Source organism: Diuraphis noxia, unplaced genomic scaffold (genome assembly GCF_037042655.1).
Source record: "Diuraphis noxia isolate RWA-SAM2 unplaced genomic scaffold, SU_Dnox_SAM2 contig0004, whole genome shotgun sequence".
Taxonomy (NCBI): Eukaryota; Metazoa; Arthropoda; class Insecta; order Hemiptera; family Aphididae; genus Diuraphis; species Diuraphis noxia.
In genome coordinates this window covers 36,997,311-37,012,962 of record NW_028301714.1, presented here as the reverse complement: position 1 = coordinate 37,012,962, position 15,652 = coordinate 36,997,311, and the positions used below count along the sequence as shown (strand labels likewise).

Below are 15,652 nucleotides of genomic sequence, written 5' to 3'. Positions count from 1 at the left end.
TAGCAAGTGTAGGTAGAGCTAAAATTGTTCTTAATGTACTTTAAGTAGTGTTTGATTGCCCCGTATCAAGAGTTTCTGGTGAGCCGTCGATTTAGTCGATATTGTTGTTATCCAAGGAAATATAGGACCTCACGTGGTAAATAATAAGAGCAGCAGACAAGTTGTGTGTGATGAAAGGTTTTGATTTATATTTGTTTGTGTATGCAATATGCAGTTATTGCGGAGGAGAATAGGAGGAAGATAAGCGACGTTTAACTCCATTATTGCGTTTATTATTTTTATTACGTTTCTTTGTAGCGACAATTTTATTATTGATAATATTATTCTTATTTGGAGATACGGGTTTTGTCTGAAATGCGCATAATATATTATGTTTTATTAAATATAGTCAAAAAGTCACTACACGTGATGACGCTAGTAGTATATTATTATTACTTATAACTTTAAGACGATTACAAATATTACGTGACTCGATAAGTTTTTTGACATTGTAAAACATCTCTAAATAATGCTTTTACAGGGAATAATTATTGTGGTTCACCATTCGTTATATTATTTTTTGAAGTCTTTCACTTTGAATTTGTACCAATCCGAAACATTTTAAAAACCTATATACGTGCGGGGAGTTCTCAGCGGGAGAGTATTACAATCTTCAGTTTCCTTTTCGTGTTTAGAAAATACATAGAGAATAGGTTCGTTACTGTGGAAAAAAATCGTATGAGTACGAGTACACTCGTCGCTTTTGGCCCTTTTATTTTTCATACATGTCACCGGAGGCCATTTTGCACTGTTAGGTAATAATGTTTCATTGTGACCACATGGCGAGTCTATCTAACACTCGAAAATGAGTTGATGAACAGTCGTAGAGATGTTAAAGGTCGGTTATTTGAAAATGAATGATAAATAAAATGACACCTGCGGGCGGCTACAACTTCATTTATGAGTGCAATGCAAAAGCTATAAACCTATGTAAATAACTGTGTGTATTAAATACAGAACTATAATAGTGTATAATGTAATATTCTGGACTTGAACGGAAATTATTTTTTCCTGATGCCGATTTTGGTTTCGAATATCGGTATTTATTTTTTCATCAATTTTAAAGATTACAGGGAATTTTCAATTATGACTTATTTAAGTCACAAAAAAGATTCACTATCCTATACCAGAAATTTTACTAATCTATAAAATCACAACAGATATCAAATCGGACAGAAAGAAAATAAACACTCATCACTGTATAATCAATAAAATCATTCGTTACGTTCAAAATCTAAAAAATTAAAAAGTTCACATCTAAGAAAGTTTGTAAGTAGTTCAAAACAGCCAAAATATATGGAATTTGTAACTTATCTCAGATGCGATCACATAAAAACTTATTTAAAAGTTGTTCATTTTTAAATAATAACCAAAAAAATAAAAATTATTTTGTCAAAAATTAGTAGTTAATGACACCGAAAAACTTCCTTCTGGTGAACCAATTTAATCAAATTTACTACCAGAAAAAAATCGTCAAAGTTGGAAATTCGCTGTTTCGAAGTTTTAATTGTTGCTATTCAAGGAGAACTTTTCCGGGTTTTAGTAGTATCATATGTTCTGAATTTTTTTAATTATTTCAGAATATGAGGCTTGTAAAGAGGTATTATAATTTTTTGAATATCAAATTACTATTGGTTTAATTGAGAACCTCTTTAACTTCAATAACAGATGATTTAATACCAGACTTTTAATAATGATTCATAATTTTTTTATCAAATTTATTTGCTTATTTATGGAAAAAAAATATTATGAAATTACCTAACCTGTTATATGATATTAATTATCAATTAATAAAATTATCAAAATTATGTAATGTACTTAATATTTTAGATTCTGAGCGGAGCGAGGAATGTATTGGTTTTACAATGATGTTTATTTATTTTTATTTTTATTTTTTATTCTGTAAACACTTTTTCTCCCTCTAAACTTGCTCAAAAGTATCAAGTGTAGCATCTTTTTTAAAAAGTAATGTTCTTGAGCTGGTACTTTAAACAGGTCATTTTCGATTTTCGAAACTGTACTCGAAACAAAAGTGGTTAAAGGAGAAAAAAGTACCATTTCATGATTTTATAATATTAAATAATTATGGACGATATTTTTTACCAGAAATATTGCTTCAAATGAAAAATGACAAGAGATCTTTTGGGTTGTATTATTTTGAATTTTATTCTTACGGTTTAAAGTTTGGTCAATTTTAACCATTTTTTACGAATAGCTATTTATAGTCATTTTAATTTTGGGAGTTTTTTGTTGTTATTTGGTTAATAACATTCATAAAACTTGAAATTTGGGCTGTTTACTTATATTATCCTTACCTATACATGGTAAAATTTTCAAAACATTTGAGTGACTATTTTAAATCTAAGATTTGAAAATTTTTAATTATCTATAATATATCCTAGACAGATAAACCGTCTTCGATCAGAATCGTTTTTTGTATGCAATGATATAATATCATTGAATTCAAATTTAACTCCATCCATTAGAGTAACTCACTAGTAACCTACTGTACAGCAAAAACAGACTACCTTTATAATAATATTATTGATAGGCTTTATGCCTATAAATCAATATAAAAACAATAATAATAATAATAATAATAATAAAAATAATAAAACCATGCTAACAATGCAACAAAATATGTACTTACAGTCTTAATTCGGAATATTATTAAGTTAATAAAAAAAACATACTTTTTAATCAAATCCAATAAGGAAACAAACCCACACGACGATCAATCACCTTGTCATTGCTTGTTTATTTCAATGGCAATGGGGAAAAAAACTATTTAATAATATCTCAGTGGGGTAGAAGAAACTAAAGGGGTAACGATACCATGTTTCAGTAATCCTATTAACGGCTCAAACGTAAACCGCGAGTACAATAAGCACACTACTAACACGTGTTCACTGTTCTTCATAATATAAAGAAAAGTATGAACTATGTTATAAATTGAATTTAAAATCAATTAATAAATGGCATAATATTTTCGTTTAACAATTATTCGCGATGTATAATATTATATTGGATTGTGTTGGTCATTATTTATCATTATTTATTTCAACTCCAGAGTTTCGCAAACATAAGAAAATCAACCAAAAGAAAAAAGAAAAGAAACTGACAGAAATAAAGAGTAAGGCGCAGAAAGGGAGAGAAATTTGTGATCCAACGTACAAACGAAATATTACAATATTGCCTATTGCTGGGGTTGACATTTGCAGAAGGGTCTAACAAGAGAGGCTCAACGTTCAAATGGGATCCGGAAGGAAACAGGAAGGAAAGAATAAAGAACCTGCGCTCCCTTTTGCCAGCTTTCACTATACTCAATAGTAAAAATGTATAAACAAGACATTGAACGAAAAAACTATTCCAAAAACTTATCATTTTTATATTTTTTCAAATTTAACCCAAAATAATGAAAATCAAAAATATCAGCCTTAGCATTATTTACCAAATTTGAAAAATCTAAAAACTTTTATAAATTTATGAAACAAAAAGTAGCTTAATTTTCACAACCTTTGTGTTTATATATTTTTTTTAAATTTTAGGTAATAAGAACTACTGAAAATGTATCGAGCCACGAGCCATAATACTTGAAAATTATCAACAAGCAATACATTTTAAATCTTTTCTTAATGTTAATCATCCTATTGCTATCGATAACAATATAGTACAAGTATCATATATATTAATTATTACTATTATTATATATCTATATGATATCATTAAAAATGGCTAATTAGTATTTTAAGTAATATTTTTAGTTTTTCAAGAAGTATTTTTTTTTTTAATCTGAATGCTATTTTTACATAGCTGCAGAGTGCTAGGATTAGATAAATAAAGATAATTTTTTCAAATATATTTAAACCTAATCTTCTACGAGTATACTTTGCTACTACATGAATATAGTTTAAGCAAATAGGTTGAAATGATAGTCTGTAATAAGTAAAAGTATAAATGAATAACAAATTTTTAAAATTAAATATTTAATATTTATAATGATACATTATAAAATAAAAGAATACTTTGTTTGATATTAAATATTATAATTATAATTTATGTGTAGTAAGAATAAATTATGATATAAAAATTACAATTATTTATACAAATGTATTTTTCTAGATAGATGAATTTTAAATCTTAGAAAAACAATTAGATAACTTGTAACTATTTATTAATATAGGTAGGTAGTCTTTATTTACAAGATTATTATTAAATTATGAATATTAAGGATTTTAGATATTTAGTTTTTTTTTGAATGATGAGTGATAACCAATATTTTTAATTAAATATTCCGATTTTCTAAGAAGAATATTTATTGGCACAAAGTATAACAATGCTATTATTATATACAAATAATCATGGATTAGCATGATACATTTTTAAAAAGAATTTGAAAAATGTATGTCACTTTAAAGCATTTAATGAGAGAAAACTCTGAAGCTTAAAAAGCTAACCATAGTAAGTTAACTAATTTCTATGGGTAGGTACTACAGTTTTTAATAAATTGTTTAAAAGCCTTCGTTGGCTCATAAATTAGGAATTTATTAAATAATACATTAAAAAATGAATGTATGCAACAAAAATATTGATAAAATTAAAATTAAGAGAAATTATAACTATAGGTATTTAGTGTACAATTATGAAAGATGAATTCATAAAAAATATCTTAATAGTAAAAAAATACTTAATAAACTAATTGATGTGGAACCGATTTGTGTGCCTGCATTTTGAGTATCAATTGTTGGTGTTTCAGGTGCAATATATTTATCTGTTAATACAACTACAGATTGTGGTCGGAGGTTTAGTGAATTATTGGGTGAACAAACAGTTGTAACAATACTTCTAGAAACATAAATTACAATAAATCAAAAACATAAAACTGTTAATTGCAATGATAGTCAATAATAATCATTACTAATGAAAAAAACATTTTTAAAGTGAGAAATTCTAATTACCCGATATTATATCCAGAATTTGCACTTCCTAAGTATACGTAAAGTTCGTTTTTGAGATTGCTTATGACATTTGACAATGCAACTGTTTCAGTTTCACTTCCAAAATTCAATACGACTATGTATGATTCGTGTTCCAATAATGATCTAAATAATGAAAAAATTACAACAACGAAAAGATAATTAATGAAAAGATTCAATGCATAATATTTCATAATATTATTAATTAATTTACATTTTTATACCTCTTTAATATGTATATGGATTTACTAATATTATACGTCTGAAGATCGCCGTTTTTCAATGTATCGGTTCTTCGAAGTTGAGACATTTTTTTGTAAAAATTATAGTTACTAGTTGGTATTTTTTTCTGTGATTCAACGTTGAGCATGTAATAATTTGGATTTACTGGTAACCATGGGCTTTTTTTTTCAGTGAAACCTTTGGAACAAATTAAAATGGCTTATCAATGTTGATAAATAAAATGAAAATATATTGTATACATATTTAGACTATGAAATAATATATTTAAGTCATTATCATTCAAGATCGATGAATTTGATAATCTAAAATCTAATATAGTTCAAACAATTCGATTTTTCTGATATCTCTGAGAACATTCTCAATGATTTTCATCAAAATTGATCGAGTAATTTTCCAGTGCACATATACGCAACAAACATACATTCATTTTTATCAAATAAATTTAGTTTATGGTATAGAAGTCTCTTTTAAATCTGTAACCAATGGTAACCCTCTAACCCTACATGTGAACTAAAAAATATTCGATTTTCGTGAGCCAAAACTGAATTTCTTTCTTTGTCTTACCTGCATTTATTGAAGTATCCCATTGCATTGGACACCTTTCATAATCTCTGGATTCATCCGCTCTCTTACCTCCTGCATTATTAGGATCTTGTGATTGGTCTGGTCTCACATACGTATTGTCCATACCAATTTCACTCCCATAGTATGTAACTTCTATACCAGGAAGTGATAATTTCAAAGCTGTAAAGAGTGGTACCATTTCGGCACCAAATTTGGTTGGTATCCTTGGGTTGTCATGATTTTCCACCTTAAATAAAATGCATGATATAAAACTATACGTTATAGTATTTGAATAGGTAGTGTTTATAAACGTGTAAACGTATTGAAGTAATATTAAGTGGCAGTTGTATAAAGCTCGTATGATTTATTGGTGATGTCTGTACCTTAATCATATTTTATTTTGTTCACATTTAATATTTTTTTAGAAGCATTATATTTTAAAATACTTACCACCCAATTAGCCACCTGGTTTTCGGGCATTATTTCTAGCCATTCATTAATTTCTATGTCTATAGATGCAACTATGTCACGTTTATCAACAGTTAATAATCCGAAGTTAAATGGTACATTAGCTCCGGGTTTCGTTGAATTGCCATAGTATTGCATTAATATTTCTTTCGGTGAGTAGGATTCGGTGGCTAGATAGCTGTTCAAATATAAAAATAAATTAATATAATATTGTGACCTAGACAACACAAATGAAAGTTGCTACTTTTAAAGTTAAATTCACTAAATATGATTTACCTAGATATTGTGATGTTTTTGCTTCTCATATAATTATCAATGAATTCTCTCCATTCATTAATAATTTCAATGTTTTCAGGTTGATCTGTTGTATAAATATGTTTTAAACTATCATGGTTTATTTTACATTCGTCCTCATCAGCTAGACAAGGTTCATCAAGGAATGAATCACTTTCATATAAATGTTTAATAGCATCAAATCGATATCCAACAACGCCTCTATCAATCCAAAATGCAAGTATATCCTTGAATAAAATGTGCACAATAAATTTATACTGATAAGAAAAATTCGCTTTTTCCTACATCACACACATAATATACTAACTTAACGTTTCACATTTCCATTAAAATGTAATTGTTTCATTTCAATAAATTTGGTCTTTTAAATAGCAAGTTGGGTTTTAATATTTTAATTTTGAAGTGAATTACAAATGTATTAAATACTAAATAGTAACTTATATTTCGATTCAATATAAAAATATCGAATATTGACAATATCAGCAATATATTGTTTTGAAATTAGTTAAACTTATTAATGAAAGAAAAAAAAATGCCTATTGAACATGTTAAATGGAAATTTATCACATTATTAATTATTGTGTGTGTGTGTGTATAAGGCATAAGTGTATGTTTGATTTTCCTATAAATGAACGACTGATTAAAAAAGGTAAATATTTCAAAAATCTAATTTTTGGGAAATTAAAAAAAAAAACGTTTATTTCCTTAATATTTACTCGAATCGAAAACTTGTCTGTATGTCTAAATATATTATTAACAAAGCTTTAACCTCCAAAATATGAGATATTAATAACAATTATGAATCAACCTCTTGGCTACAAAACGACTACCTATATCAGTCTTATTTTACGTATTTTTAGAATATTAACCTTTTCTAATCAGCTGCTTTAATTAAATTTTATTCACTTACCAAAATTTCTTTGTGTACTAATGGATTTCTGATATTAAAATCTGGTTGTTTTGAATTGAACTGATGGTAATAAAATTGTTTTCGTTCATCATTCCATGTCCAGCCAGGACCACCAAATACACTCAACTGTGTAAAAAATCAATTTTTATTCAATATTTAATAAGTAAGGCTATCATGATTTTGTAAAATACTTTTCATTCTAATCAACATTTAATAAAATGCTTTTAAAATTCGTAAATTATTTGCATTTTAAATATAAGGAATTTTAAAGTTGATTAATATTATTTACCCAATTGTTTGGAAGTATTGGTTTTATTGTTGAATTTTGTAAAACTTCATCTTTGTTTAAAGCGTCACGCCATATGTAATAATCTTTGTATTTTCCTTCTTGTTTAATTGATTTCTGGAACCACTCACATTTATAACTCGAATGGTTAGGTATAATGTCCGTTATTAATTTAAGATCTAAAAAAAAATATATTTACAGTAATTTACCAATTGTAGCAATATTTTGTTATTCTAACAAATAAATGACAAATTTAATGTTAAAATCTCAAAAAAAAAAAATAATAATAATAATAAATTACTTCGTTTCTTCATTTCTAAAACTAGTTCATCGAAATCAGCCATCGTTCCATATATTGGGTCTATCATTCTATAGTCTTCTACATCATATCCCATATCATCCATTGGTGATTTAAAAAGTGGACCAATCCATAACGTCTCAATACCAAGATCAGTGAAATGATCTAGTTTCTGAATAATACCTGGAGATAATTTATAAAATTAATAGAAACTTGTTTCCATTTTTTTCTCAATATAATAATTAATCAATATCAAATATAAATACCTTTTAAATCACCAATACCATCATTGTTACTGTCTTTAAATGATCTTGGATACACTTGATATGTTATTGTGTTCGACCACCACTCATTATTTGGATTTTTAGCATGGAAATACACATTTCCGTTCACGGAGGTACATGTAAATGCTACCACTACAAACAAGAACATATCAAATGTCCTCATATTGTTTTAAAATAGAATAAACTACCTAAAATAAGAAATATAATATTATTAATAGGCTAATAAACATTGTATTTGAAGCCTTTAATTAATAAAAAAAAAAATAAAAATATTATTAATGGTTATCAAACAAATATATATGCATATATATTGGCTTTTAATATAGAAAAATGGAAGTGTAGCTGTAAAAGGAATAAAATAGGTTAAAAACTATTAAAAAAAAAAAAAAAAACATTTAATTAGTTTTGTAGTTATTACGTGCATTTTTATTAGTAATTATATCGAAAATAATAACAGTTCAAAGAAAAAGTTAAACTACCTTCATACCAATTATTTATTTAATTAGTTATAAGGTTATAACGAATGAATGTTTTATTATAGTTTTTCGTCATAACAGATTATAATATTTAAATATTTTACATTTAAACATCATATTAATATGTTAAACAAACAAATTAATTTAAAAAATGTCATTAGTTTTGTTCAAAATATGATTTTAGATTCTAATTCGTGCAATTTATTTTTGTTAATATTAAATGGTTAAATAGGTACCTAACTATTATAGCTATAATACTCTGTATATTATAATTTAAACTTACAACAATCACAAGACAGTTTGATACAATAAATAACTAAATAATAACAACTATGGTGTAATTAAAGTATTTATTAGTATTTAAGTTTTTTTTTTTTTAGAGCTAATTGTGAGATGTGTGCAGTGGTGCAATATCCCAATAACTGTATTAACCTGAAAAATATTCTTTATTTATACAAATAAATTGTACTTGTTTGATCATAAAAAAGTATAATATGCTTAAGAGATTAATCATTAAATTATGATAAAAACAATAAACATAAATAGGTTAAATATTATAAGCACAATCAATGGCATTACATTATAAGACAAATGTATTAACTATTGATCTATATTTATCATGCACACGTGATTTAAATCATATAGTTTTAACTCCCGTTGAATTGTTAATTTATTCCGAGTACATTATCTTCTGCAGTCTTAGCTTATCCGTAATATGTTGATAAAGTGCACCAAATCGATGTATCGATACGTTTTTCATTTAAAAAACTAGCTTATCCTATGAATCAGTAACGCCTAGTTGATTTTAATCGTTTAAATTAAAAGTCTAAATTATTGACTTGAGGGGGAATCATTTCAAAAACTATTCCGAATTCACCAGACAGCTGCCATTACATGCAAACGTGTTCAGATAAGTCTAACTGTCCTCGTGCCTGACATTAACCACTTCAACAGTAAATCCACGGATAAAGCTACTGGTACATCTATTAATAATTATTTTAAAAAAACTAGTGGGAAAATGTCGATTGTCATTAAACTAAATTTAATTAAATTTGAATAAGGAAACACTTATAAGGTTATAATGACACAGTTCATTAAAAAATAATAAAATAACGAATACAGTTTTACTCAAATCATAGTGTACAGTTATCCCTAGTGATATTAGTAATACCAATACCTTTACCAATAGAAATGATACAAATTTAATATTTTTATGTGTTTTTGTTCTAAAAAATAAATAAACTAATGATCAAAAGTGTATAATAATATAGTTACCTAGTATATATCTATTTGCTGATATTTTAGTAATTTATTTGAATAATTAACATTTAATATTATCAAAACTTAAACTTATTAGTAAAATACTTTTTATGATAATTATTAGTGAGGTTTTTGAAACGTAGTATTAACATATTATTCCTATCTAGTCCGTATAAATAGTAATACACAATATTTTATCCTAAATTTTTTATCATATTTATGGTAAATCAAAAGTAAGTACCTACCTTTAGTACATATATATTATTACGTGCACAAAGTATTGTTTATCTTACTCAGTTACCTCTTGGAATTAATTAATAAATCCTTATACGAATTGATTGAGTTAAAATATTATATTCATTAAACCAAATAAATAAGCATTAAATATTTATTTTATGTGTTTATTACTTTAATAAAATTATGTTACTTCATCAATGGATTTGAATACTAGATTATTTTTTTCTACCATTATTAATTTATATATTTATTTAATACATAAATTGTTTTTCCCGACATTTTTGAAAACTAATGTGGATCTTAAATTTCAACCTCTCGAATACATCAACTAGATTTACATCCCCTCTAAAAAAAGTAACTGAAATTGAAAGTCTCTAAGCATTTTTTTGACTATTTATCGTGTGAAAAGTCACTCAATAAACACAGATCATTATAAGATCAATATTTTTGTCACTCCACTCAGAAACTAAAACTTAACTTAAACAATATTATACAATGATATTCAAAATATATTTTGTTTAGGTATTATTTTAATAATATTATTATTTCTATTTATTTCTATATATTTACAGGAAACACAAATATTTTATTTTAGTGTTATATAAATTTTTAATTTTTAATTTATAAAATTTATTTATCTTTATTAAAAAAAGCAAATAATATCTACATTTAATACTAATGTTAGTTAATACTTGTTGTGTCTGTACAAGGTAATAAATATCATTTCAGTCGTTAAACTATATTAAATCCATTAATACTCAACAAACTATATAAGTTGAATAATTATAGCACCGACGTGCTTCTGTAGAGCTAACATAGATAATAGATAATAATGTTATTGAAATAAAAATAGAACAATATAATATAATTTCATACATATTGATATTCAATGGTATTATGTAATCATGGTTATTATTGTAATATTGATAATATTATATATCTATGTATATATATATAGTACTGAATAAAAAGGTAGCCAAGTGTAAGAACCGCTGTACATTAAGTGTTGCGTCAGATTTCTTAAAATTAAACTCAACAGGTGTATTGTATACGAAGGATTGGGAGAAGACTGTCAGCATTTTTAACTATAAGTATATCTTATGAATTATAAGTTATGATATTATTGCTATTACTTTCGTTTATTTAACTATGAATAAAAACTAGGTTGAGTTAATTCTTCCAAAAACATTTGATTTGATGTATGTACTTTGTAACTTCAAGTAGGAGCCGAAGAATAAGATTTTTAAATTACAAAAATATAACAAATATTGTTATTCAGTTATTCTCTGTTTGAGTATCTATAATTTTGACTTAATTTTATGTTATAAAATCTCATTGAAAAAAAAAACAATTTTTATATAATTTTTAGATTTTTCGGTTCCAAATGTTCCAATATAAAAAAATTATGAGAAACCCGATGAAAATTTTAATTAGATTAATTTTACATAGCATCAGCGTCTAGTTAGGAACAATGAATATTTTGTGTAAGTTACTTTTATCTTTACCATGTGATTAAGTTCTTAAAAAGGTAAAGCATTATATTTTTAATCAAACATTATAAAATACAAATTAATAATTACATAAATGAAAAATATTTTCCAATATAGTAGAGTAATTGAAACATTACATCATTGTAGACACTTCATACATAGCTTTAAAATAACTATTTTACTACATTTTATTAATATCATGTTAAATACGTATAGTTTTTATTTTTAACTGAATAATCATATAACTAAATTAGACTTAAAACTGTTTTTTGGAAGTTAATAATTGCCGATATAATGTATAGGTACTAAATAGCTATTATAATAGTATAATATTACTATTATACAATTTAATTGAACTGTATAGTAGGTATTTTTCGAGAGTATGTTCCTTATGAATTTATAGTGAAGATTTAACATCGTTTTTGTTTGGATGACTTCTATAGATAACCTCTATAATGAAATTCTTTAAATATCAACTTTTTTAACAAATGTTATGATACAGAAATTATAATATACTCAATAATATCAGCCTATTCATTAAAAAAACTAGGGTATCTTGGAACAAATTAATAAAAAATATTGTTGCATTGATTAAACAAAAAATACAAAACATGATATATACATTAATAACAGTAAATAACAATATTAACAAGCCATTTATTCTTATAAAATATTTATAAATGCTTCAAAATCTCCAAATAGAACTGCCTTTAGAGGCAAATAATAAAACCTCGATGTTCAAACTTCTTCTTGAAACTAGCATTTTCCCCGCTGAATGCCAAGCCATAAAAAAAGCAATACCTATCACACTTGGTGAATATAGAGTCAGAAGAAATTCTCATAATAAGTGACTATCTTAGTGATCCACTTGCTTTTGAAATTGCTTACCCCAAAAATGAAATCATCCAAGCCATTCGATAAAAGTTATCTCACTATAATAGCATAATTGGCAACGAACTAGCTGATAGAGTAGCCATCGAAGCAATATTATCACCTAGCTCGGTAAATCTAAACAAAATACCGTTTCAAAACGCACTCCTAAAAATCAATACTTTAACTAAAAGTCACTGGCAAAACATGTGGGAGGAGATTCCTAGTACAAACAAGCTCAAAGAAATTAAAAGATCAATAGACCCACAGAAATCCCCTTCATTCAATTCAGACATGAAGAAATAGTCATCACAATGACTCAGATTGGACACTCCCGTTTAACACACTTGCATCTCATAACCAAAGAGAAGTGTCCAATCTGTGAACTCTGTGAAAAAGAACTGTCAATCAAATATAACACTCTAAAATGCTTCAAGTTAAATAGCTCCAAGCAAATCATCGGAAACCCATCAACAATGCAACAAGCACTTGGCGAGGAAAATTCCAAAAAATACATTCAATTATTTCCACAAACATAAGTTTAGCCAAACTTCTATTAATTATTATATTTCACTAACTTCCTTTATTTTTATCCCCATAGTCTTAAGACAAATATTTTGTAATTATTACAGGCTATTGACCCCAGTTGTTGAAGCTTTATTAACACAATAAAAAAAGCAGTTGTTATTTATTTTAATTTAAAATATATCCATGATATGACATTAATTATTAAATATTGCAAAATTATGATAAAAATAAAAATATTATTATATTTACCAACTTATTATTTATATATTTTGTTATATTACTCAAAAATGACATAATTACTCATTTATAAATTTTATCAACCATTCTCGAAGGATTTAAAATTGTCAAATTGATATGAAGAGTAGGTATCAAATAGCTACCAGACGCGGAGAAACCAGCATTTTATTTTATAAGTATCTAGTAACTATTTTTTTTTTCATTAAAAACTTTCAATCTTCATAATGATGTATGTTATTCGAGAAAACTTTTTTTTTATACATATTGACTTGTACATTAGGAACAAGTATCGTATCTTAGTTTTTGAGATCTTTAAATCTACATAAGTTATTTAACTAACATTTATTTACTATTATTTTTTTGTATTATATGAATCGGTCAAATAACTGATTTTTATATTTCATATAATATGTTTGGTAATTTGTTTTTAAATTGTATTTTATTAGACATAAATACAGGAGTATTAGGTACAAACAAAGTGTTTGTGAAATATTATGTGCACTTTTACGAATTATAGATTTTTTTATTTACAAACAAAAATATTATGACAAAAAAATAAATAAGGGGTTTAGCATGCTCGGTGAGTCAACCTGTATACAAGTACATACATGATTATTCATAAAATTTTATATTCAGAAATAAATCTGTTTTATACATATAATAACCTGGGTGATCATGGGTTATCCATGTTTATATAACCCAGGTAATGGACTTTAATATGTTAAAAATCGAAATTTGTATTAGACTAAAAATAGCTTAACATGGCTCATAATTAAAGAACAAAAATGATTTTGTCAAAAACGTATGCTGCCTACTGAAAACTCTCCATGAACTACTTAGATAAAATGTATTACTGGAAAACCCATTTGAGTTAGAGATCAAAACATATTTATTGCTTTAAAAAAATATGAACAATACAAAAAAAAAGAAATAAGAATTAATTACCTTAACATTAAAAAAAAGGTTTAATAGGTACACACTAATGATATAAAACATGTTATATATTAATAATCAATTTAATGATAATATATTATGTAACTTAACAACCATAATATGTAAGATAAAATTATAAAATCCCCCTTGTAAATACAAAAACACAGATTAAACTAATGAATTTTGTAGTGCGTTCTATACAACCACAAGCATTATTAATTCTTGGTAAATCGGGTTCGATATATTTATCTGTTAATATGACCACTGAGTGTGGTCGCAGTTGTAATGGATTCCCAGTTAAAATGGTAGATACTTTACTTCTAAAAACGAAAACACATTCAGATAAATAAATAAAATATACAACTTTTAAACATGTTTTAAGTTAAAAATCAGCTGATTTTCGATAATTTTTAATTAATTTTTACTAAATATTTTAGTTTCAGGGTATAATAATATTGCCTTGAATAATATTATAAAATAATTCAATACTTTTTTTTTTATTGGAATAAAAGGCTTCAACATCACAGGTCATCAGCCTAATTCAATACTTATTTTTATATTTTTTATGGAATTGTGATGTTGAGACATATGAAATTATTATTTTTATAAAACATAAGATTGCCTGCGTTATTCGAATCATTCCATTGCATAGGACATCTTTCGTAATTTCTAGGTTTCGTTACTTTCAGTCCACCTGCAAGATTGGTATCTGTTATTTTTTGTCCTTGTCTCAAATACTGAAATACATGTTGTCTTCCATTCCAATTTTACTACCATAATTTGTTACTTCAATACCAGGAAGTGCTAATTTCAATGCAGTAAACATTAGTACCGTTTCAGCACCATATTTTGATGATATTCTTGAATTATCGTGATCGTTATACGAAATACGTTATAATTTATCATTTTAGTTGTAATCAAACATTGATTAGATTTGTATAATAGGTAACACACCAAAGAGATTTTTGAGTATGAAATCATAGGCTTTAAACCTTGCGTAATATTATCATACAATTTAAAAACACGTACCACCCAGTTGGCTACTGCATTTTCTGGTAAATTAACCAACACATTTTTGATAGTGGTATCTATAGATTCAACTATGTGATCATCTTTTCGAAATCTCACCAACGTTAAATTAAATGGTTCTTGAACGCCGGGGCTTGTGAAATTTCCGTAATATCGTATTAATAAATCTACACTCGAATACGATTCTGATGCCACTGAACTGTTCAACATAATACAAAATTATGATTTTT

The 15,652-nt window shown here is 25.8% G+C and overlaps 1 protein-coding gene and 1 pseudogene across 1 annotated transcript; both read right to left on the bottom strand.

The window, feature by feature from the left end:
- Nucleotides 1-4,563: 4,563 nt before the first annotated feature.
- On the bottom strand, nucleotides 4,564-9,257 carry LOC107170207 (maltase A3-like). Its single transcript, XM_015520270.2, has 11 exons — nucleotides 9,122-9,257; nucleotides 8,345-8,550; nucleotides 8,082-8,261; nucleotides 7,784-7,959; nucleotides 7,495-7,620; nucleotides 6,567-6,811; nucleotides 6,273-6,468; nucleotides 5,823-6,069; nucleotides 5,240-5,435; nucleotides 4,998-5,141; nucleotides 4,564-4,884 (listed from the first exon to the last, which is right to left on the bottom strand). The coding sequence occupies exons 2-11, from the start codon at nucleotides 8,523-8,525 to the stop codon at nucleotides 4,695-4,697; spliced, it is 1,881 nt and encodes a 626-aa protein (XP_015375756.2). The 5' UTR covers nucleotides 8,526-8,550; nucleotides 9,122-9,257; the 3' UTR covers nucleotides 4,564-4,694.
- A 5,699-nt stretch (nucleotides 9,258-14,956) lies between these two features.
- LOC107170204 (maltase A2-like) overlaps nucleotides 14,957-15,652 on the bottom strand; it is a 37,759-nt pseudogene continuing 37,063 nt past the window's right edge.

What these genes read in the sequence shown, in the direction of transcription:
- LOC107170207 (XM_015520270.2), bottom strand. Translation starts at nt 8,525, where the DNA reads ATGAGGACATTTGATATGTTCTTGTTTGTAGTGGTAGCATTTACATGT. An exon ending in TAGTACACAAAGAAATTTTG is followed by an intron (nt 6,812 to 7,494) that starts GTAAGTGAATAA and finishes ATTTTATTCAAG; the next exon opens with GATATACTTGCATTTTGGAT. An exon ending in TCCATATACATATTAAAGAG is followed by an intron (nt 5,142 to 5,239) that starts GTATAAAAATGT and finishes TTCATTATTTAG; the next exon opens with ATCATTATTGGAACACGAAT.